This window comes from Nesoenas mayeri (assembly GCF_963082525.1).
Source record: "Nesoenas mayeri genome assembly, chromosome: 2".
NCBI lineage: Eukaryota > Metazoa > Chordata > Aves > Columbiformes > Columbidae > Nesoenas > Nesoenas mayeri.
Window position 1 is genome coordinate 127,073,214 of NC_137543.1, and position 24,950 is coordinate 127,098,163.

The window sequence follows — 24,950 nt, forward strand, 5'->3', positions numbered from 1 at the left end:
TGCAGGAGAAGTAGTGTGTTAAAACTTGAGACTTAAGGGCTGAGTTTTCTGTCTATTGCATTTGTTTTTATTAACTGGGACTCATGATGCTTGCAGGGAAAAAAAAATCTTATATTTTTGTTTGAAGCTTTGCTCGTTGCAAAGCCAGTGTCATCCCTGAAAACAGGACTGGATTTATTAGTGAGAATTATGGGATTAAGAGATCATAAATCTTTCTAATCAGAAGCATTTAAAAAAAAAGAAAATAAAAAGACCAAAATCAAAATGCTCACCAAAATATTCAGTCTGGCTCGCATCACAAAGCAACCACCAGCATTCATACTGTGGCTGGCTAATTGTGCAAAGGTTCTTTGTAAGATTTACTTACTGTGTAGAAGTTCAGTGCCCAGCTCACACAGGCTGTGATGCAGAGCTAACATTTGAAGTAAGTAATTGGCCTCCCTGAGGTTCTGTCATCTGTATTTTCGTCTGTTCTTGCATCTGACAATCTGACTTAGAGCTCACACTTTAAAAATGAAGTAGTCCTTTCTCTATGCTTCTGTCCTGGCCAACAGCAACTGCTATTCAGTGTACCACTAACCAGGTTACTTTATATTTAGGTATGTTCTGAAATGCACTGGAAGTTTCTTTGTGACATATATACAAGGGAAAATCCTGACACTGATTTGGGTTTTGATTGCTTTATAGTCTATTATTCCATTGACACAAAGTGTTAGCGAGTGGAAGGCACTGGGATGACCCCAGTAAGAGGAGGACTGGGCTGGCCTCCAGTTAAGTTTGTTGCAAAAAAACTCAGCTTATTCTTGCACTTCAGTCCGGGCCTGGCACGGGCCATGGTTTACTGTTAGGCAGAGGAATGTCTGTGCACACTCGTGCGGAAAAATAGTATCTGACATGAGCAAGAGTCCTGCAGCCTGACTGGAGGTACCACCGTTTGTTGTGCGTGTGGGAACAGCCACGTGGCCCTACAGTCAAGCAAAGTGATATCCTTAGGAGGACTGGGAAGTGCAAAAAGATAAAACCCATAGAATGGATACAGCTCATGGAGACTGCTGAGGTGGTAGAGTTGCTATGTTCTCTGGGATACTCTTCAAGGAATGTGGAACAGCGTTGGATCTTGTCGCTGATTTTGTTTCATTAGTTTTAACTCTCAAAAATTGTGTTTAATATGTTGTGGTGATTGAACACAACCCATTATGATGGCGTAAAATATCAGTAAGAGTTCATGCTGCAACTGACCATTTGCACTGATCATGTGGACTGGATAAGCTAATGCATAAAATTCTTGGATTATATCTGAAAATTAATAAAGAGTGATTTTCATACTCTTTTCTCCTTTAATGAGGGTATTTGAATTATGTCAGCATTTTGTGTCAGCTGTTGGAAATCAGCGTACACTGGAGTTTTATAAAAGCTCTTGAATAACCACAATAACATGCGCAATTCATTTTGATAAGTCAAGATGCCTGGACAACAGAAAGCAAAGAATTTGAAGCTGTGGGCAGGCAGTAACGTAATTGATAACATTGGTTTGGATTTCATTGAGTTTTTAAAAACTTCAAAAAATAGTTAACACTTTAGTCTGTTTTCAAGCTGTAAGAAATAGTGTGATATAAATATAAATATGATATGATATAATATTATATAATATGATATAAATTCTGAGCTGGTAGTGATTAGGTTTTTTGATATGAGGGAGCGCACGATTTCCATATAAAATCAAGGAGAATGAAATCTGTACTACTTTATTTATATAGTTTACCTGCTTCATACTATGTTTTACACCATGGAGTTGATTCTAAGAGATGCATATGAAACTGTATGAAAGGAAACAGTTTCAGAGAAGAGACAGAAATAAAGTATCTCTGAAATGTCCTAATTTTATTAAAAAGAGGAAAAATATTCCAGATGTTATAAACCTGGGGCCATGCTGACCCATGTGGCTTTAGCCAACTGGAAATTTTTCTTCAAGAGCACAGAAATTAAGGTATTGAACGGACTCAAGACACTAAACTCAAGAGGAAGGAAATGCCTGGGCCTCAGCTGAGGGAAGATGCTGTGGAAGAGGTACCAAGTGTAATTTACCAAGACATACCAGGAGAAGTTAGTGTTTAAATAAGGCACAGTTCTGATTCTTCTTATTATCATGAACTTCAGGTGAACAAAGAATATTTGAAATTTTGCTATACCTGATATAGGTGATGTCAGTCAAACATTAGTCTTGTTCCTGTGAGAACTTTTCTCATTTCATGGGGTTGAGGCCATCAGCACTTGTCCTCTTCAAAGAGGGGACACTGGAATGCATGAAAGGGGTTGGAAATGGGACCAACAAGTGGTACAGGAAAGCGTTACAGAAGTGTCCAAACCCAGAAGGTGGTTTAATGATGGGACCGCAGGTGAAACCATCAGTCACCACAATGAAGTGGCCAGGAAGGAATAAGAAATAAGATTTGTTACTGTCTCAGCACCTCACAAGATAGTTTAAGGTGTTGAGTACATGCCCCTGCAGCCTCTTGGTGTGCTCAGCTTGCCAACACATTTTGTTTGTAGTAGTTACTAAGTTTTTAATTATTCTTTTTCACTTTTATTCTGCAGTGAATTGTATGGACTGCTTGCCCTGTGAACATCTGAGTGTGTGTCATGTATGCTTGCCTTCTGTTGTTATGGCCATATAGTGTATATCCATTTTGATGAGGAGTTAAAAACAAATCTAGCCACATCTAAGAACCCATGCAAAATCCCAAATACAGTTAAAATAGCAGCAACGCTTCTTCAGGGCTGCCAATCTGTACCCAGGGAAGCAGCACACGCTGGCTGTAAGCTATAGGAAAAGTCCTACTAAGAAATGTGAGTTCTGCCTTTACTGCATCATTGCTTTATATATTGGAATTAGAATCCCCATTACAGCTCTTTCTGTGCTATTTAAAGACCTCGATGGCTGTGCTTGGTAAAGAGAGTGCTGGATGCTCCCCTATTTGGTGATGTTCTGAGGTCAGACCAGGCATCAGGGCTGATTGTCTTTATGGCATACAGGTAATGCGACTTCTACTGTTTACTGTAATGAGCAAGAAACAGCTATTCTGAAAGAGACATTTGCTGGTTTTTTCATTATTTGATTAAAACCAGATGGACAAGGTTTAAAGAGGCCCTTGGTAAAGCAGACCCTTCCAGCTAATTATGGCATACACTAATATAAATGAGAATTATTTCAGTGTCTGCTCTTTCCAGGAATCTCTAGGCTGCCTGAAATAGTGCAGAAATAAGTAAGAGAAATTAATAGAATGACAATTTGCTTGCTTGGTTCAATACTTGTGATAAATTTTTGGGTTTATCAGTCTTTTTGATGGGACGATAAGATGAGGAAGCACACTACTGAAAATGTTGCATAGAATAGTGTAATCTGGAATCTTATCAGCTACAGGATGTCTGAGCAATCCAAGTGGCAATTATTTGTGTAATACCTTGGGTCAAATTCTAAACTGGATGCAGAGAAGGGGTGCTTTTGAAGACAGGATTTGAGTTGCTGTATTTTGGAGTTGAAGAAATGGATTAGCAACCCATTAGTGTCATGTAGGTGACCGTGGACACATGAATGTTGGCAACTTAGATCGTATCTGCACATACCTCATGGGAGATTTCCCCTAATACTTTGTGTTGGTAATGCTGCCACAGGAGGAAGATAGTGGAAGACTCGTAAGCCTTTTTACACCTCTAGTCTCTGCAGCAACATAAGTTTTTGTGGCTCTTACTTCCAGAAAGCAATTATTATTCCTGGTTGTGAATTTTGTTCAATAACTACCTGTAGCTGTTGCAGCATGAAACTTAGCATAACCTGCCATCCTACCTGAGGACCAAATTGTTGGGCAGAGAGACCCTTCTGCTCTCCGTATGGTGGCTTCAGCAAGTTTGGACACCTCTGCATCACCGTGCAGACACTCAGCCAAGAGAAAGCTCCGTTGTGTCTGGATGTAAATCTCTCTCCAATGAATTCAGCACTTAAAAGTGTATATATATATATATAAAGTTGACACTTTTTGAAGTATTTGAAGAACTTGTCATCTTTCTCCTTAGCACTGTCATTAAGATAATGTGCACCTATGGCATTTTATAGACCTCGGTCCTGGGAGGTGCCGATATAAATGCTGGTGGACTTGCAGGCACGCCTGAAGTTCCAGCCAAAGCAGTGCATCCTTACTACTGCAAGGAGATGTGGCTGCTTTAGGTATGAAAGCCTCAGGAGCCAGGCCATAAACCTTCTGCTTGCTCTGCAAAAACAGGGATACCATTCAAGTGCTCAGAAAATAGGTAAAAATTATGTTAGGAAAAACTAATATTTCAGCCCTACCAGGGATTTTAAGCTACCACAGATAAACAGCTAAAGCTGGGCCTTGTTCTATGTGGTTGAAATCACGGAGAACTTTGTTTACTGAGTTTATAGTGTAAGAACTGTTTTTTCTCAAAGTTTTCATCCCCATGTGCCACATTACCACTGGATGAGGATGTCTTAAATACAAATGATTGACGGTTCTAAAATGTAGGGCTGTATAACAGAAATGCTAATGCAGCCTTAATTATAGCTCCCTAATTCTGCAAAGGGACCTGAGGAAATGCATTTGTCTAGTTCGATTAGGCTCAGCTGTTATCCTGTGTTTGGAAGATGACAACCCTGGCACAGTGGAATGACTGGGCAACTTGCAGCACCCAGTCTTTTTGGAACCTGCTGCAGTAAGGGTGTCACCTGGGCTTCGAAATTTGAAGCACTGTAAAGAGCGCCTCTCCATCTGTAGCCTGACCTGGCACCCCTTGAAATCAGCATGAAACTCGATTAAAAAACACAGGAGGTTTAAAGTGGAGGTGTGGACTGCCCAGCAGACATGGTGCCAGAGAAGTCTCATTGAGTTCTACTTGCCGTAGTGTCATGGTCGGCACTCCTGGCCATCTATTTGCTAAAAAAAAAGAAGAAAAAATGGCAAGCAAATTTGGTGACATACTGCTACTTCTTCCTGCTGTTGTACTGTGACCTGTTTCTTTGGGGCACAGTCTGTTTGGAGGACTGTAGTTACTGGGGTTCCCCAAGGGTCAGTCCTGTTCAACCTGTTCATCAATGACCTGCATGAAGAGACTGAGCGAGTTTGCTGACGATACCAAACTGGGAGGAAGGTTTGACACACCAGAAGGCTGTGCTGCCACTGAGCGAGACCTGGACAGGCTGGAGGACTGGGCAGAGAAGAACCTGATGAAATTCAACAAGGGCAAGTGTAGAGTCCTGTGCCTGGGGAGGAATAACCCCAAGCACCAATACAGGTTAGGGGTGAACCTGCTGAAAAGTAGCACTGCTGAGAAGGACTTGAGAGTTCTGGTCAACAACTGGTTGACCATGAGTCAACAATGTGCCCTTGTGGCCAAGAAGGCCGATGGCATCCTGGGGTTCATTAGGAAGAGTGTGACCAGCAGATCAAGGGAGGTTCTCCTCCCTCTCTACTCTGCCCTGGTGAGGCCGCATCTGGAGTACTGTGTCCAGTTCTGGGCTTCCCAGTTTAAGAAGGACAAGAAATTACTGGAGGGAGTCCAGTGGTGGGCTACAAAGATGATCGGGGTCTGGAGCATCTTTCTTATGAGGAGAGACTGGGAGAGCTGGGCCTGTTCAGCCTGGAGAAGAGAAGGCTGAGAGGGGATCTTATGAGTGCTTATAAATATCTCAAGGGTGGATGTCAAGAGGATGGGACCAGGTTCTTTTCAGTGGTGCCCAACAATAGGATGAGGGACAGCGGGTGCGGACTGAAGCATAGGAGGTTCCATGTGAATATGAGGAAAAACTTCATTACTTTGAGGGTGCCAAGCACTGGAACAGGCTACCCAGAGAGTTGTGGAGTCTCCTCTGGAGATATTCAAAACCTACCTGGACACAATCCTGTGTGATCTGCCCCAGGTGAATCTGTTTTAGCAGGTGAGTTGGACTAGATGATCTCCAGAGGTCCCTTCCAACCCCAGCCATTCTGTGATTCTGTGATTCTTTATCCATCTCCAGCTTTATGCTGTTGGTTCTTTTGTCAGACCTTGGGATAAACAGGTGAGTGTTGTCCTCTACCACTGCTCCCCAAGTAGGTTCAGCAGCTCTGCTCCTGGTTTTGCATTCTGCCCAGAGAAATCCGTGAGAGAAGAGGACAACCAGCTGTGGGACGATGAGGCATCACGCTGTTTTAAAGACAAGGTATCTGAAGCTTTTTCAGGCCCTGATTTGGCATGACACCTATGCACATGCTTCACTTCAGGAGCAGCGACATTGATTTCACTGGCATGCCTCAGGCTGTGCTGGTGATTAAGTCTTCTCCTGACTTCTCCAGGTTACATTCTGATTAAGTCTTGTGATCAGTGGTTCTCTGCCCACTTGTCTAATAGGGAACGTCTACAGAAGGCTACAGTGCCTATGCTAGGGAGCATTCTCCAAGGTGTGTATGCCCCGTCTTCACATCTGTGTTTGCTTGCATCTTAATGGTGTAAGGGCCTGTAGTGCAGTACAAAAATCGGGTGCTACATTGCCAGCATCCATGAACCTCTCAGGAATGGAGAGTTCTGAGACCAAAGTGAGTGTTAGAACAATAATGTAGATTTTTTTTTTTCCAGCAAGAATCTTCACAGAGGAAAAAAAAAAAAATAGTGCTTTGTGGTGTTTAATTGATTGGGCTTTTTGGCAAGCTAGGTGATAAATCACTGAAATTAGGAGTCATGAGAGCCAATTACTGACAGATATTCTGCTCTGTGCGTCCAGCAGCACTGCAGTGATATGAGTACAGGCGCTGAGTTCTGCAGAACCTTGCTAATAGGAGTAAATAACAGCAATAGACAATCCAAATGAAAATAAGATGAAAGAATTACCCTGAAGGCCATTTGCATCTCCTCTAGATGTAAATACCAAGAACAGACTGAGTTACAGGCGTAACTTGTTTGCAGTTCACCACCCTAGGACGCTAAAGGCTGTTTATCCACTTACATACTGCGAAGCGTAGATCTCAGCTTTCTAAGATTCCCATTCTCAGGGCCATTGTACACACAGATTCCCATAGGCATCCTCTTTTTTCAAATGGGACATTTTTCAATGAATAATTCTAGGATTTTTCCTGTTTGTCCAGGATTTCCAAATACCTGGCAATCCTGGATGTATCTCTTGACTCTGTGCAGACTTATGAGCATGTAGTGAGTTCGTTACACCTAAGAAGCATCAAGAATTGTACACATGTCCTACATGACGGTCTGCTCCTGTACAGTAGATACAGCACAATTGGAACATGTTGGACATGCTGTATGTCCACCAAATAACCACATAGTGCCTGAACATCTCGAGGAGCCATCAGACTTTCTGCACATTTGATCAACACATTCAGCAAGCCCATAGGATTCCTGCTTACATCAACTTTTACAGCAGGTGCATGCATCATAGGGAAGCATAGGCCCTCTGCATGTCAACTACATTATGTATACAGACATATTTCTGCCATTCGTACCCTGCCATTGTACACAATTTTATATAATCCCACAGCAAATGCTAAATGGTTTGCATTTGAAAGGCAAGGTCTAAAAGGCAAATAAACAGGAAAGGGGAAGAAGAGTAATGTTATAAAGGTCAGCGACTGAATTATTGTTTTAAAATTGTCCTATTTTGTTGAGCCTTCCAACGTTAAAAGGCCACAGTGGGGTCCTCCTGATAGTTTTGATGGAAGTCACTTGGCATTATCCCATAATCTTTAATCATGGTCATAACTCTTTCATGTTGTAGTTTGCTCCATTATCATCAATAGAAAAATAAATGTATGCATGAGGATTACTCAGAGGAGGAAAGAAGTGAAGGAACAGGCCTTTGATATAAGACTAAAAGTGCAAAGTTAGAGTTTGGAGCTCTGCTTTCTAAAAATGAGGTGAGAGCTGGGCTGTTCAGGAAACAAGTAACCTCTGAAAGGTGGAAAAATAAATTAGACTCCCTAGCCAGTTTTGCATTTCTGCAAATACAGAGTAGAGAGAAAAGACAAGGTCAGAAGGCCACTACTTGTTGTAGAATATGTAACATCCATTACGATGTTAATTTGCAGAAATGGTTGTTTTTGGAAGCTGCTAGGACTTGCCAGGACATCAGTGTCCTGCCTTCACCCTGGTCACCGAGTGGCTAATCTGATGAAGACTTGCTGGCACTGGCTTGCCTTGAGCTGGCCACCTGCCCTGTGACCTGATACCCGCTGGGTCACTGCCACAAGTGGAGCTGTCGATGAACTCAGAACTTTCTCATGTGGCTGAGTTTACTTCCTCTCGCAGTTAGTGGCCCTATTCCTATATGGGCTTCTGAATTAGAGGTAGGTATGCCAGCAAGGAAATGGTGAAGCTGTTTGGTTTTTTTCTGTACTTACTATCTTTTTAACTTCAGTAGCTGCCTTTGTACTTGTAGATAATACCATCTTCCAAAGCAACATTAGCTATGTTTTCCAAGTGTTAAACCTAAATATTAGGTGTAACTGATTCAGATGTGCAAACTTGAACAAATGTTTTTATTGTGAAAGCAATTGTTGCTAAAAAACTCTCTAACAAGGAAAACATAATTATAAAGGATCTTTTCCATCTTCTACGCTAATTGAATGAACAGAATTCTTCTGTACTACTTTGCAGACATAATCTGTTATTGAATTATTGTATTAACACTGGGTTGCTGTTTTACCTTTGCCCTACTCAGCAGAAGAGCTTACGGACTTTTGAACTAGAAAGTCTCAATTATCTTTGTACTTTTAACTAGAATTGTGTTCACATAGGACCTTAAGACTGATGAGATTTTAACTACATTAACTTTTCCTTGGCTTGTCGATGAAAGGACCTGCCAACCAAAAGCAGATAGAACTTGGAAGAAGCCTTCTTTTTAACAAATAGTCATTAATTCTTGCATAGAAAAGATTGGTTCATAAATGCTGTTTACATGTAGGATGATCAGCAGATTCTTCCACCCACTTCTAAGAGTTCAGTTCTGGGTTGAAAAGGTCAAGTTACAGCTGCTTGAGCAGGTAAACTGTGCAGACCTTTTTTTTTCCTTGTTGGTGTGTTGGTTGGCTTTTGACATTTTTAGTTGCTGTGGCATCTACTCAAAATAGGATTTTTAAAACTACAGTCGATTCCCTGTGGTAGAACTGTGGGGATCTTTATCTTTGAACAATAAACTGCAGGTGACATTCAGGGTTTTGGGGTTCTCACTGTGGAACAATTTTTTTCAAGTCAAATCCTCAAAACCCTTGCGTTATACCAAAGGGCATTGGGGTATTTTGTAAGACTCGGAAACTGCAGAGTGAAAATCCTTTGCTGCCTTTCTTGCTTAAGATGATGTCATCTGAAATAAAAGCACAGCTGAAGCCATTGTGTTTCCATTTGATGGATGCTACTCCTGGTATTGTAGCAGCAATCCTAGTAAGACATGAATATGAATTATGCAGGAAAAAACACTTCCTCTGTTTCTAGCAAATCCATAATTACGTAGCAAAAAAAAAAAAAAAGATTATTTAAAAATATTTTTATTCCCAGATTTTTATGGGATCTTCTTGAGTGGTTGCACCATGAAGTCATATTAATGTGGGTTTTCAGTACACCAGCAGCAGCAGTGACTACAGAAGGATGAAAAAATTATTTTGTTATTGATTTGCTGTTTGGCTTGGACAAGGATTTACATTTAATCTCAGAGCATTGGCCTTAACCACCCGGTGCAGAGCTCTCTGAAGGGAGCAGAAGCTTTCGGTTGGCTTTGTGTGCACATGGGAATCGCTGGAGGAATGAGCTGCTTGACTGAGCAAGCTGAGGGATGATTGATAGCTCGGAGGCCTGGAATGCACACGTCTGTCAAGTTTCTCGCACTGTGTAAGACTCATTCTGCTACGTGACACTTCCCTGCCTTGGGTTTGTCTCCATCACATGTGCCAATGCCACGGAGGTCAGAAACATGCCATGTAACCAGCTGTACATCCTTGTCATCTAGCGTGGAACACCACTTAGCACGGAGTGTCACTCTTGTACAAGTCAAAAGCAAAAAGCCCACAGCTATTGTCTTATTTCAAATGGACTTTATTCTCCTCACACTGAAACCATAAGCAACCTTGCCAGCAGGTTTAGCTGGCCAAGGCCTTAAAATTAAATGAAACAGAAAAGAGTGCTTGCATCTTGACATGGCCTGGCCTGCTGCCTTGTGTTGACCTAATGGTGATGTCACTAAAAACAAACAAGTTGATGAACTACCGCTACATCATGATGAAGAGGTCTCATCAAATGTATGTCCAAACATCTCCTTTTGTGTGTCCAAACATCTCCTTTTGTGTCCTCTGTGGAAGACAGTGTGTTTTCCACAGGAGTGTGTTTGCCTCCAGAGCTTTCGTCTTGCAGTTACTGAGAGCCAGTTTGGGTCAAACAGGCTCAGACTTGAGAGTGATGGAGACGCTAAGTCAAAAGAAAGGAGAATGTTGACAAAACATCCATTTTTAATCAGGGTTCTTCACTGACAAAAAATGAATGAACAATATTTAAGTATTTACTGCAAAACTAACTACATTTTTTTTTTTTTAAACTCAGAAGCAGCCCTGGTTTTCTCTATCACTTCTGGCCACATCCAGTATAGCACTCACACTTGTGAGGGAAAGGTGTATTCTTTGTTCCTGTCTTCTTTCAAGCAGCTCTGAAGGGTGCATGTGGTTTGTGATACAATACCTTGCAATATTCTTCAAGCCAAATGTTCTTGCATTTTTACCCAAACATGCATTTCTGTTCTAGGTCAAAGAAGGAAGAACTGAAGCTGGTAAGGGAGGAGGGAAAAGATATGAGTCTTACTGCATGATCCTTGTTCTTTGTAGTGTTATTGGAATAATTAATTTCCTTAGCAAATAGAACATATTTGGTACTATAAATTTCTACCAAATTTTCTATTGCTAAAAGACTACAAGAGGATTTCATGAGGATTTGAAATTACTTGATTGTTGCTTTGATGAACTATTGAGTTGATCAAACATTTCCAGAGGTGAATCTTTTGGTAAATCTTGACATTTTAACTTTTGAGCATTTTTTTCCAGCATCTAATTTTTTCCAGATTTCTAGTGTGGGGATTGTCCCCTGTTTACCTTTTAATCAGGCAACTGAACATTTGTCTTATATACTTAGGGCTTGTCATGACAAACTTTGCAGGAACTATGCCTTTTCCTCTGAAGGGCAGTTTGCCAAGAGAACTAATGGCACTTACTTAATCTGTAGTCATCTTGGTCAAAGAAGAAAGAGGACAAATTACTATCTTCACTGAAAATAGCCAAATTCTAAAAAGTAACAGACAGTGAAATAAGATAGAGTGAATTAAAAAAATGAATTCAGTTATCCCAAGTGTTGCAGTACTGGAAAGGGATTTTAGAAAGCATCATGGTTATACTAAGCATGTCCTTTTAGGACAGAAATATATAACGCAGATATGATTGTTCCCATCAAACTATTACACTTAGAAAGATTTTGTAAATATGTTTGCAAAGTCTCGAAAGGAACAGTCAAGGCTGTTTACCTAGAATTGTGGAAATCCATCACTCAGTAGGAGTTAACACCCAGAGGGACTTGTCATCATCTGTGCCAATGAGTACTTTACTCAAATGAAAAAAAATAATATATATATATATATCCATAATTAATCCAAAAGATTTCCATGTTTGTCTTGGGAGTAACAATTAACAGTGGGCGAAGAAAATCATTTCTGTCTGGAAGAGAGGAAGAAGTGATGGTTTTCATGCTAAGTGAGTACCTCTGCTTTTCCTGGAAACCACTGTCAGATCCCAGGCAGAAAGGAGGATCCCCATGCTAGTTATTTTTGAGGACAGAAGTTTATTTGCAAAGCCCTGCCAGTTAGAATAAGGCACAGAAACACCAAGCTTTTTTACAGGTGACACGGGCACACGCTGCTTTTCAGAGAGTCAGGGGTTTGTTTTCTTCCCACAGTGCTGCGTGTGACTGTCACCACCCCGGAGCTGAGAGCATTTCACTCACCCCGTCATGGCACACGTATTGTTTCTTACACCTGTTGCACCTTGTCAGTAAACTCTTTGCAGTCCTCCGATGTCTGGCACTACCAGTGATACTGTCATTTTCACTTAAATCCTAAATAAGAACGTGTTCTGCATTTTGCAAAGCTTTTGTGGCATCCCTCAGCCTGAGATGCACGCTGTGAATGAATGTAACGCTTGTAACTGCCAGTGATAAATAGATGTTAAGCCACTGCTCATCTTTCTCATTAAGGCAATTAGTGACCTGTAGAAGATGATCGATCAGGGTTTTTATCCATCTCAACGCCAGTGTCTGGTTGCCTGCACTGAAGGATCCTGTTTATAGCCCGGTTCATAATTTCTCCCTTTCCTACTCATCATTATTATTATCCAAAGTGCCTTTTTGCTTCTGCTAGCAAAACCAGAATCCCCCATGCCCCAGTTTTAGCAGCTAATGTCCACAATAGGGGCAACTGATCCAGCGCAGGAGTTAAATATAACCGTGTCTAGTGTAAGGAGAAGATTTAATGGGAAATGGTTGGCATTCTTGCTTCCTAAAGGCACGGGGGGGCTGCAGGGAGGGAAGAGAGAGAGAGAGACGTACACAGACAGACACAAACAGACAGACACACACACTCATCCCACAGCGAGGGAAGAGGCAGAGAGGGAGCGAGGGGAGGGAGAGAGAGAGAGATCCCCAAAGCAGCGCTGCGCCTCCGAGCTGGAACCTGCCTGGGAGCAGGCAGCATGTTGGTCCTCAGCCCGCGGGTCTGGGGATCTTACCTGCAGCTCCTCTTCTGCTTTGCTTTCTCTCAGACTGCAAACGTTGGCAATGTCTTCTCAGTTTCAGCAGGTAAAATGCTTTAAGTCTTGTTACTTTTCCTTGCTTGGAGCTCTCTGCACTCTGATTCTTGCACTTTCTGGTGATTGGGAACACAGGAGAAAAAGAAAAATATAAAAAACCAAAAAACAACCAACTTCAAACTGCAGATCTCGGTGGAAGGATTTCACATTGCAGACCTGTTCTGCCACTTGCCGGAACATTTTGTTCCTAGGTTGTTTTTCTTTCTGCTTTATAATTTCTGGATTTAAAGCCCTCCCTTCTCTCGGAGAAATAATAGACAAGATCCTCAGCTGCTCAAAAATGCTTTTTTTCCATTGGCTTCTATGGTGCTGTGCTAATTCATGGATCTGGCCCAATTAGTATATTACTTGCATGTCTGCATGTTTCTTTCTATTTTGGATGAGCTTAGGTAGATTACAGCAAGGGAAGGAAAATGAATCTCAATGTATATCTGCTTCTATAAATAAAGCCCTGACCTCAATGAGCGCTGCTGGAGTCCAACTGGATGTTAGCAGAATAAACATCATCTGGCTCTGGCTATGACACTAACAAATACTCAGATGTCTTACATAGCAAACAAGAGGCTGCTGCATGGAAAATCCCTGCTAGGCAAAGGCAAAACGAATTAGTTGCCAGCTGAGCCAGGGCACTGGAAATCCCACTTAACAGGCTTTACAGTTTCATCAGCAAGATTTTCTTATAGCCATGTTCTGTGCAGAGGGGAAAGTTGTCAAGAGCTCTGACTCCACCTCATATCTGAGGAACTTTTACCAGTTTATGGCAAATTAACTCTCACTCACCTTCTCTCTGTTATTTTGTATCTGTCAATAGAGAAGCTTCTAACTAGAACCATGCACTCCTTCAGTGTCAAATTTGAGATGGTTTGACTGAAATTTGTAGGTTCAGGTCAGCTGTACCTACAGGTCATCCCCGTGTCTTTCACATGAAGACAGTGACCAAAAGGGTGCACATTTTAGGACTGTACATAAAATCAACCTTAGACATGATTCTAAGGACATGTGGCCTTTCCCTCTCTAATGTCTCTGGTGTGACCACAGAGCCAGATGTTGTACATTCAAGGAATTTAAGAGAGAAGGGTGATTAGGAGGGTAGCTGGTATGAGGTGACAAATTTCTGTACTAAATAACAGTATGTACAGGTTCTTCTAAGGGGTTTTTTAAAATCTTTTAAAGTGTGCAGAGATAGTATTCTGTATTTCATTCCCAATGGTTTGAACAGTCCATTCATTTAAAAATACTTTTAGTCAAATAATAAGATTCTGAGGGCTCCAAGAGTAATTCAGATACCTTTTGGGGAAAAGCTGTATAGCATTTAATAACACAGCCTTTACAGTTCTCTAGTCATTTCAGATAGCTTTTGAGATAACATCTAGAAAAGCCTAATGTTCGAAGAAGTACATCTTTTGAAAGACAATTTAATCCATTCTTTAGAATCTCCTAATGATTTTTTTTTTTCTCCAGAACATTATAGGATGCTAAAAAGCATTTACATTTCTGTTCAGTTTGGTGCACTTTTTCCATGGTGTTGATATTATTTAATGCTAAGGTACAGAAATCTTCAAGATCCTGATATATTCCAAAGTGCTGTGCAAAAACATGTGAGTTATTAGACCTCAAAAACTGTTTTGAAGAGCTTTACATTTATTTGACACTGGTAGTTGCCACTCAGACAAAAAAGAATGTCGAGTTTCCATCACCTGCATGGCCTGGCCTTTCTCCTGTGGCACATGCTTGTGTGTCTAGAGAACCCGTTTAAACTGTCCTCCTGAAAAATAACAGTTCAATTAATAACGTTTCCCTTTAGAATAGGAAAGACTTATCATCTCTGCTGAAAATGTGGTGGAAGAGGCAAATATGAAGGAAAATGACGGACTCTGTTATTCATAGTAGAATATTTTTCCATAGCGCAGGCCCAGGGGCTTCCTTGCAAGAGACCCCCAGGACTCGCTGGGCAGAGATTACAGCTGACCACAGCCCCTTCATCCTCCATCTCCACAGGCCAACAGCTTCTGGGTTTAGGCTCGGAGAAGGTGTGAACCTGATCCAGAAATCTGGTTCCCATTGGGGCAATCTGGGCAAATTGCCACTCCATGGACCACTCTGTGGTAAGGCCCTACTCCATGTTCCTCTGGCCAAGCCACTGAAAATCATCTTTGTACCCAGCAAGCTCTTAGGAAGGCTTCTGTCACAAATATATTGTAAATGTTTGCTTGATGATACGTGGAAAAAATAACATCTGGCAGATGATTCAGTTGTAATCCCACAACCGCAGGGCTGGATTAAGAGACATACTTTGGGGACCTGTTACATACCTTTGTGCCATTATTGCTTGCTAATTGGGATGAAAAATGACACAACAAAAAATTTCTTCAGTGCTTTGATTGCATCTGCATTTTAAGAGACATTTCCTAAGGAAAAAGCAAGAAGTTCTCTTATTTTCTCATAAAAATAACACAGTGGGTATAGAAGGTGAATTAATTCAATTTAAATTCTAGGCTATTTTAATGGTTTCTCAAATGTTCTGTGGCTGTCAGCTGAGTCACTTATTTGTATCTGGCACCAGGATGTAATTTCACATTTAAAGAATGGATTTCAGAACTGTACTTGCAAATTCTAAAACTAATCACATTTAACAGTGAGGACGTTCTTAAGTGACAACTTGTCTTTCCTACAGTTGCGAAAATGCATTTGGATATTTTCCAGGCATGTCTGAAAACTTCTGGGCTAAAAGTACTTTTTCTTCTGTCCTCACACATCTTTACATAGCAACAGGTCACAAATAAAAAGGTTTACAGGTCACAAAGCAGTAACTTGAATGCCGAAATAAACACCTGGTACAGAGGGAAAGTGTTTGTAGACTAACTGAATAATCTGGATCTTTGTTTTGCTGCTGACTCCACCTTATAGACCCATCAACCTCAAGCAATGCACATCCTTGTTTCTGGAAGTATTTTGAATCACGTGTCAGCTCCGAAGTGTTAAATTTCCTGGTGCTGAAGCATCATTTCTGGAGGAAATGCTTCAGGAATAATATTACAGGAGCTCAAGCATGTGGCTGTGGTTCCACGTGGCAGTGAAGAACCTCAGGGTGGGTGGCTTGGTCCTCCTGGAGGCAGCAGGTTTCTTTTCAGGGTAACCTGTCATATCCCACCCTGATGCCGTTGTGTTTCAGGTGTCCTTTGTAACTATTTTTTGGAGCTCTGCTCTACTGAGATTCCTGCACTGTGTACTTGAGGAGGTTGAACTCATGTGATGAAAACTAGGGGGCATGAATTTTTATACTCATTTTTAGTAAGGTTACATGAACCAGTCTGCACCTTCTTATAATCAGCCTGAAGGTTTGTTTTGGAAGCCACCTTCCAAATTCAGGTAGTAGAAAGAGTCTCTTCCTCTCCCCCTCAGTCCTCCCTCTCCCCTATTCTACTTATCCAGGCCTGGTTTCTGAGGTTTTGCAGAGAGATAGGAATGTATTCAAGTTACTAGCAACAACTGGAGAAGATCAGTATCTTGATGCTTCTTCTGACCCAAAACTCTTGGACTGGAAGAAAAATGATATTGTGATATGGTGTGGTTACTATTTCTTTAAGTAGATTGGTCTTTAAAATAAACAGTTAGATCAAAGAAGCACCTGGTTTTACTTTATCTATAGTTTCTCCCATGGTAGATATGACCAGTGAGAATCCCAAATGGGGTTTCCTGCTCAGGTCAATGCAGCTAATACTCAGGGATTAAATTACCTTGGGATTCATAGATCCTTCTCTGGTGGCATATGGTGCAACACCTGTGCTGAGCAGAGCAGCCACGCTGATGCACAGTCTGTCCGCAACCTTGTGCTTGCACCCAGCTTTGTGTTGGGAAGGTCAAGGGGAAGACCAGTGCAAGCTCCAGCAGCAAAGGACCCCCAGGAGGTCCTGTGAAATTAGCAGTAGATCAATGAGTAGAAGCCCACTTGATCCTGCAGATGAGGTACAAGGAAAGGACACCAGAGGCAGTTCAAGAGGTCATGGCATTTGCTTTGCAGCAGTAAATAAAAGCCAGAAGAGGACAGAGCCCTATTGAGGTAGAAGGAATTGTAACAAGGCTCCTTTAGTACAGCTCTGGGTCTTGCATACAGGAGGGAAAATGGGCTTCTGACCTGCTTGTGACATTACTGGATGACAAGACACTCAGCTCATCAGAAAAGGTTCAGTGACTATAATGCAAATGAAGGGAAAGTGTTCAATTAAATGCTGCTTAAGGTGAATATAATGAACATCCATTCACTCCAGAAAATGGATGTCAAAGGACCACGTGGTCCCCTCATGTTCCCCCTTTTTTAATATAAAGGTCAACTCATTTGGTTTCATGTGGTGAGCTGATGGGGGCAGAGGCATCCTGAAATACAGAAGCCAGGCTTGATAACTGGACTCCTGAAGTGCAGGAAGCTGGGACTACACTGGTGGCCAGTTCAGGTTTTTTCTGGGACAACATTTGTGTTACTTGTAAGGCAGGTGTCCAACTTCAGGCTGTAGAAGCTCCTTTGGAAATACAACCCAAGCAAAGCCAGTATTTTTCAGGGAGTTGTTTTGTGGTGAACAGGTGCTCCTGCCGTCAGGGACACAGGCCAGTACAGGAGCTGAAGCAGTGGTTCCTTGGCTTTCCAGAGAAGGAAGTAGCAACAAATCTGAAGGTTTTTCTATAACCTGTGAATCTTTCTGACAGGCAGTAACCAGTCCCAAAGGGAACCTCAGCTGAAAGCAATGCTGCAACAGGTATGGAGATTCCCAAGTGGTTCGAGAAAGCTCGTCCATGCTGCATGGTTGCTGTGACTGTGCATAGCACTATCTGTTGTCCATAGATATTGGACATGCTGGTGAACACTGGATTTTTATTGTGACCAGAGTGGGAGATGGAGGCTTAAATTCCAGCACAGCAATGCAAGCTGCCTAAAATTCAGGTATTTCTAGTGAAAGTAAGGGAATTCCACTGACAAACAATCCAAAGTGCTGTAAAACAAACTTATTTCCTACGTACTTGTAGGCAGTGTCTGTAGGCCTCTGCTCCTATTACAGACAGTTTATTTGTGGGTTTCTCAATATTATAAAATCCCTGCACAGGGAGGAAACAGCCTGTGATTTTGCATTTTAGCCTTCTTGTTTTTTAAAGCTTGTTCATATGGGACACAGAAGCTTCTCATGGATGAGCTGTATTAGATCAGGAGCACCAGTAGCATTATTGAAGCAAGAGAAATGGCTAGTTCTGGTTAAAACTACTGAAAAATATAATTTGTGTTTATACAGAAGGAAGATTTTTGTCAGGATAGGCTGTGTATCCCTGCAGTCTTTAACTCTTGGTGCTAGGATACTGTGATTGCAAAATCAGGGGGCACATTCAGCTGTAATGCAGCATAGGACTCAGCTAGAAAACCTATTTCATATTGTTATGTAGAAGATAACTGGGAAAGCCCATCAGCTATAGTGGGCATTCTTTGAGGAAGACCAGAAATCGGAGAGAGAGAGAAAAAAACAAACCAAAACCAAACCAAAACCAAACTAAAACCAACCAACCAAAACCCCACAAGAATTAACAGAGCCCAACCTATATGTTCTCTTTCTTTCTTTCTCCTCTCCAAGGAACTATCACTTCAATGGGAAGGAAATTGGGGATGGGGGGTGCGCTTCCTGTGGTCACATGAATGTAATGGTGAAAGTGTATTTGGGATGAGAAAATCAATATAGGAAGAATGCAGAAAAGGGCTGAGACAGTGGGCGAAGAAGAAAAGAAGTTGTTAACCATTTTTCCTAGGAACAAGAAAGTGTATGTGTATGTAAAAATGCATGTGCCCAGGGAATGCACACAAATAAAGGGAGATGCTTTGTCTAAGGAAGGCAGTGCTCCAATTTCAGTTTTCTTCTACCCAGGGAAAAGTGTCAAGGGATTTTTTTTTTTAGCTTCTTGAAACTACAAAGGTAATGGCTTTTTACCATACCAAATCAATACAGAGTTATTTTTTGTGAAAGGTAGGAGAACAAAGTCAGCTGGGCTGTGAATCTGTTGCAACAAGGGAGTCATGAAGACTTAGTTTAGTCCATGGTAGCAAAGTTTCAAAGCGGAATTTGAAGGCATTTCTCCGGAGTCTTTCTGAGCATACGGGAACACTCACAGTCTCATAGGGATTGTCTGGGACTGTGTGAGCATACGGTGGAGCAACATCAAAGTCAAGTACACTTTTGATCCATGCCGACACTAGCAGATTATGATCTTGCAGTTGTAGAAGGATGGCACTGGTGTCTCTCTGCTTTGTTGCTACTGATCTCACAGATAAAGGGTGAGAGGACTGTGTGGCAGTGAATCATATGCAGAAGTCTTTCTGAGTTGACACAGCAGCCATCTTGCATTAATTTTCAGGGTTTCAGGCTCTTCTATAAGTTGTAGTAGGTTCTTAGGCTTTAATAGAGTATTTCTAGTGTTGTACTGGTGTGATGAAAAGTTGGGTTTTGTAATCCAGTTCATAAAATGTCTGAGCTAAGATACTGTGATTTACCAGACTAGAACTCTGTTTCTGGTGTTGTAATTGAATCTCCCATGGCTTTGGGGAATTCACTTAACTTCTCTGTGCCTCAGTCTCTCATCCAATGAAGGGGGGCACATAGAGTTGTAAATATAATTTAGAAGTATCTAGAGCTCTGGACCCCTGCAAATAGAAGGAAAATTGCACAAAATAGCCCTGTTTGGGCTACTGGGATTTATAAGCCACGGGTTTATTTTATAAACCCATAGTATAACCCGCTGAAGTATTCCACACTTCAGATGTTATTGTTCATGTTCTTGTGAAACCGAAGTGCAAAGCCAACCCAAGTAAATATTCCTTTCTCTTTCTGTACTGATCTCTAGAATTTTCCTTCTGCAATCAATCCGTGAGAACAGTATATGATTTTTTGCAAATGTGTTGCCCACATACATGCACCCACACACAGGTTAAATGTCTGAAGTATTTGCACTGAGGGAGCAAAAGACCTTTCCTTCGTACGGAAATCTTGCACGCCCCTTCGCTTTCCTGCATCGTGCCATTTCTGCAGCGTTTTCTAAGGCTGATCTGCAAAGATGCTGTCACCTACCACTCACCAGCCAGGCTGCCAAGGGCTCACCTGGGGCCTCACTGTCTGTGAGCAGGTGGGAGGTACCAGGAGATGCTGGGGAACGTGGGCTGAATATTAGATGGGTACGGCGGACAGGGCGTCCTTGCTTCTCTGGCCCGGTGAACACTGAGATTCGCCACCCAGGCAGAGTGCCAGGGTTCGTGCTATTGTCAAGCTTTCTGAATGTCGACTGATTTTAAATACCGTTATTTATTTATTTATTTATTATGATAGCTTTGGGTATGTGCCAGCTGGTCAAGCACACGTTGTTGCTGCCACAGCCTGTAGCCACTTTGAGGATTAGATACAGTGTATTTTCAAATTATTTTTTGGTTTGTTTGTTTGTTTTGTTGGCTGAAGATAAAATTGCAAGTTTTCAGCTGGAGTTTTCCATTTTCTGTCAGTAGGATGGGGAGTTAATTTCTGATCAGCTTTCCTCCATTCCTTAAAGACTCCAAAGACCCATTTCAACCAGGAGGAAACCAGAAAGGGGGAAGAGCTGCAGTCCTGTGTCTTATCATAACTCTCACAGGAGCTTCATGGGTCACCACCTCCTCTGCATAGGCACCATTACCTAAGCTGTAGGGCTTGATATATTTATTTGGCATATTTATATTAGCTGGTTTATAGGAAAATATATATTTAGGCCACCAACTATAAAGTCTAAGTTCAAAGGGGTACTACGAGATGCTGACCATTTGCCAACCTGACTGTCCAACCCAGCTTCAGACCTTGGCTATATTCCCAACTCTGCTTATAGCACGTTTTTGAGTCACAAATCTTTGTAAAACAGGAAAAAAAAACCTGTTTATCGTCAGTGCTGACACATGTCTTTGGGGCTATAGAGGAGATAGTGATACCTGTATCTCCTCTGTAAATAAAGGATTTTAACCTGTATGGCTCTCAAATGGCACCTTTGACAAACTCTTAAACTTTCCTAACTTAAAAGAAAAAAGGACCTTAGTCACCTTGCAATAGATGTACAGAATAGTACCGAGTGGTGACTGCCTGTGGCATGCTGCTCTTCTTGCAAGGACAGCAAGAGGAGCCTGAATGAACAGCAACAAAGCAGATCCAAGTATCAGTTTCACCTGGACAAGCCCATATTCATTAACTAACTAGCCTGCCCAGCTCGTTTATTATTAATTCTGAGTGCCATCCAAGTGGCAGAAGCACCTGTGATGGAGTGTCAGCCATCAGAGGTGTCTGTCTAACAGAGTGCTGTCCACCACGAGCTGGGTAGGCCACCAGTGCTGCTGTCAGGGTGACAAGCCTTTGGATGGCAGCTCAGCTTCCCGTCAGGGCTTGCTGGATTAATGTGGTCACAAACAGGAAGGGAAACACACATAAAGTATCTTTTTCCCTTCTTGTCTTTTCCTCCTAACAGCTGGCCTATAGATTAGTAATTTTAGGATAAAAGTCACTTTTATGGTTTACTTATGGTTTGTTTTTTGTTTTTTGGTTTTTGGTTTTTTTTTAATAAAATCCTGTAAATCTAAGCTGAACTCAGAATAGCACTTCCATTGCTGCTGAGGAGGAGTTTGTAGGGTTGAAGGTCACCTTAGGAGCAGCTCTAGGAGGGCTAAGAGACCCATGAGCTTCACCCTGAGGGACTCAGCCTGGGTGAAGGCCTCTCTCTGCCCCTGCATCAGACCATCTAGGATCAGGATTGCCAACTTCTAGCTACAGTCAGAAGCAAGCAGTTAAGCAGCAACTTATCTAAAATGTGTTGTTTTCCAAAGCAATTGCTGCCAGTGTATCCATAGATTTATACAGGCGCTGTCTTGAATTAGATTACTATATAGACTGGACCATAAAAATAATTCAAGTTTGAAAATGATAAAGACTTTCTATTTTAAAGCCGACTGTTAAAATTTTTATATTCACTGAAAATAGTTGCCACTTAGGTAAGTCCTATAAGCAGATTTTTGGTTTTGTCTTCCTTCTCTCGTTGAATACATTCTTCAGTTTTGAAGCTGTTGAAAGAGCAGTTTCTATACGAGATATGTAAATGCACGCTCTGTGTAGTCAGGGTCTTCACATTTCACAGAAAACTATGACAGTCCTAATCTTGGGCTGAGATTTTTTCCACTGATGGGGACTGGAGTATTTTGAAGCTGTGTTTAGCAAACAAAGGTAACCTGAAGCCCCAAAATATCCATTGCATTTGCGGAGAGCCTGTAATCCTGTCAAGGTAACCTTTTTGTGATATACAAAACAAGCCAATACTGTAATAGTTGTGCATCTTGGATCCAAAGTTCCAAAATCCATGTTGATGAGATGGATTTTATTGGAAGATCAAATTACAGCAATTGTACCTGTAGTCACTCTGTGTGTCACTTATTTTTTTGTTCCCTCTTCCATTGTATCTACCTGCCGTACCTGAGTGTGAGGGGCCCTTGGGTCAGGATCAGCTTTTTCTTAAGTATTTGCTTTACAAGTACACCTTCCAGAACACAGCCATGATTAATGATGGAACTCCTGGAGTATTACCTACCTACATCATTATACAATTGATATCTATTCTATATAATAGTAATAATAATTAGATACTTTTTTCCTTGTTTCCGCATTGATATCAGTATATACTGTCACTATTTATACCAGCAAACCTAAATTGAATTTCAACCTAACCTGTGGTACCATAGTATTAGAATAAGACTATAAAGACTGAAATCAATGGCTATTTTGCTATCAACTTGGTTAGCTGTAGTGTTTTTCACAATCAGACCTGTTCCACAGAATTTCAGACTTCACTGCCAAAGAAGGAAAATCCCAATATTTTCTAACCCAGGACTTGACTTTACTCATGAGGACATGATAAGTATCCTGTTAAAACTATAGATGTACACCTACGTTTAAGCTTATCTTCGCAAAATATTTAAAGAACACTTTAACAGAATTTTTTTTTCATTTGGAAGTAGCAGTACAACTGCAGTGCGTGGTAGCAACCTCTTAGCAACTAAGCTGCATTGGGCCAGCTTTGATATTCTTATTCTGCTGAATGATAATAATCCTATTGAAAATTAGCTAAATCATGCATAAGGTAATACTAAGAAACAGTGATAAATGTGACTGAAAAAAAATAAAAATCACATTTTATAATCTGTTAAATTAAAAGCTGTCCATTGCTTTAAACGATGCAATTTAGTCACACTGCAATATGTTCAAATACAATCCTGAAATGAAACTAACTGAAGAAATGTGTGTGGTTAAAATTGAAGACCTTAGTTACAGCTACATCGGAGTGACTAAATTCAGGATAAGCCAATATAGAACTTAACTCTACAAATCTTTGAATTTTATGGCTTGTGCAAACTGGAGGCAGGTGAACTCAAACCTTTGCTGCTTTTTAAAGAGCACTGGCATTTTCAATATGTATTGAAATGGAACAATACATCTCTAATTTTTATTATAAGTCTTCTGCCTTTCTCTTAAATTGAAGGTTTTGGTTGAGTTTCAAACTTGTGAGGAAAAGCTGAGATGAAGTCTTCATTGTGGATCCTTTCAGATTTTAATTGGCTCGTCTCTCAAAGGTATCATTGCAAATAGCATCTTGATAGAGAAAAAATCTGGACAACATAAACAACCCCCAAATGCTGCTGAATCGCTCTCCTCTGGGAAGCTGGTTTTTGTGTATCAGGACTGAAGGCGATGATGTTCCCATTAACATGGGGTGGTGGAACTGATTTAATACATTTTTCTGAAACATTTGGAAAACTAGAATTATCTGTATTCCTTTGAAAATCTGCCTTACCTTGAGATGTGACTCATACCCAGCCTGTGATTAATTTGCACACAAATCTAGCAATTTTGTCAGGTTTGTCTGCCTAGAAACTTAATTTGGAGATTTTATATTAATACCAGATCCTTCACCATGGGCTTTTCTTCCTACTGTATTTGGCTCCCTACCACCCTTCAATTCACAGACACCCATTCGAGCTGTCACTGGCTAGAGGAATCAACTAACAAAGACAAATAAATATTTGCTGTCCTTGGCTAAACCTTTACAGAAGGCCCCCACCCTGATTAGAGAGGTATTACCCAAAGAGTAAATAGATTCAGGAAAAATGACAGTATAAATGCATCATCTTCACATCCTTTATCTGTGAATCTTCAGTCACAGACGCTTATTTTGTTGATGTAGTTTTCCACTTAGAAAAGGGTAAATAAGTTTGCAGACACAACTGAGGTCCTGCCTTACCCATCAGTCAGTGGCAAAGCTATCAGCTAAATCTGGGTTGCAGACTCCTTATTCCTAGTGATGATGTACTAACCAGAAATAAGGCAACCAGGGGAAGTATAAGCAGATGTGCTCTGGAGCAAGTTCCCACTCTGTTATCACAGAAATGCCTGTAGTGATTTGGTCCACAGGAAAGGTTGGGGGCAACAGCAGAGAGTGCTTGACAATGGAGAGAAATATTTCAATCTATTTTCTAATGTTTTATATCTGAAATTTTCAAACTCAGCCTGTGTCATAGCCATATCAAGAGCTTAAAACTCTGTGTAGCCTTCAGCAGAAGAAGGATCTTACAGACTTTAGGGATCACCTGGTTTCTTAAATCCCTGCTTGGATTACAACGTTAGAATCAATGCCCATAGGATGCAGGAAAATATTGTGGAACGAAAATGCCACTTACTCGGTAAGAAATGTTTGTGGTGTTCAAGACAATGGATGACTGTTTGTATTAAACAGATCTCCCTTGTTTGGAACAGAAGAAACAGCTCAACCGCAGGGCATGTTGCCTCCTTGGTCCTCCTCCACCACCCATGTTTCCACCACCGTCCTTCAGGCACAGCTGGAGCACTGTAAGTGTGGCCCAGGAGCCTTTCTTTTCTTTTTACGTGACTTTTTATGTATAAAAAACACTGAGGCATTCTCTCAAGCGCTGCTTCAAGATGTCACTCAGCAAACATGTTGACATGGCTCTCTTAGGACAATCGT

At 41.2% G+C, this 24,950-nt stretch overlaps 1 protein-coding gene across 1 annotated transcript in view; it reads left to right on the forward strand.

The window, feature by feature from the left end:
- Positions 1 to 12,770: 12,770 nt before the first annotated feature.
- The window catches only part of COLQ (collagen like tail subunit of asymmetric acetylcholinesterase), a gene marked incomplete at its 5' end in the record, with an annotated part of 41,593 nt that continues 29,413 nt past the window's right edge, over positions 12,771 to 24,950 (forward strand). Inside the window, 2 exons of the mRNA XM_080339585.1 lie at positions 12,771 to 12,876; positions 24,702 to 24,814. Of these exons, the coding sequence (XP_080195711.1) occupies positions 12,771 to 12,876; positions 24,702 to 24,814 (219 nt within the window). The remainder of the gene's footprint in view (positions 12,877 to 24,701; positions 24,815 to 24,950) is intronic.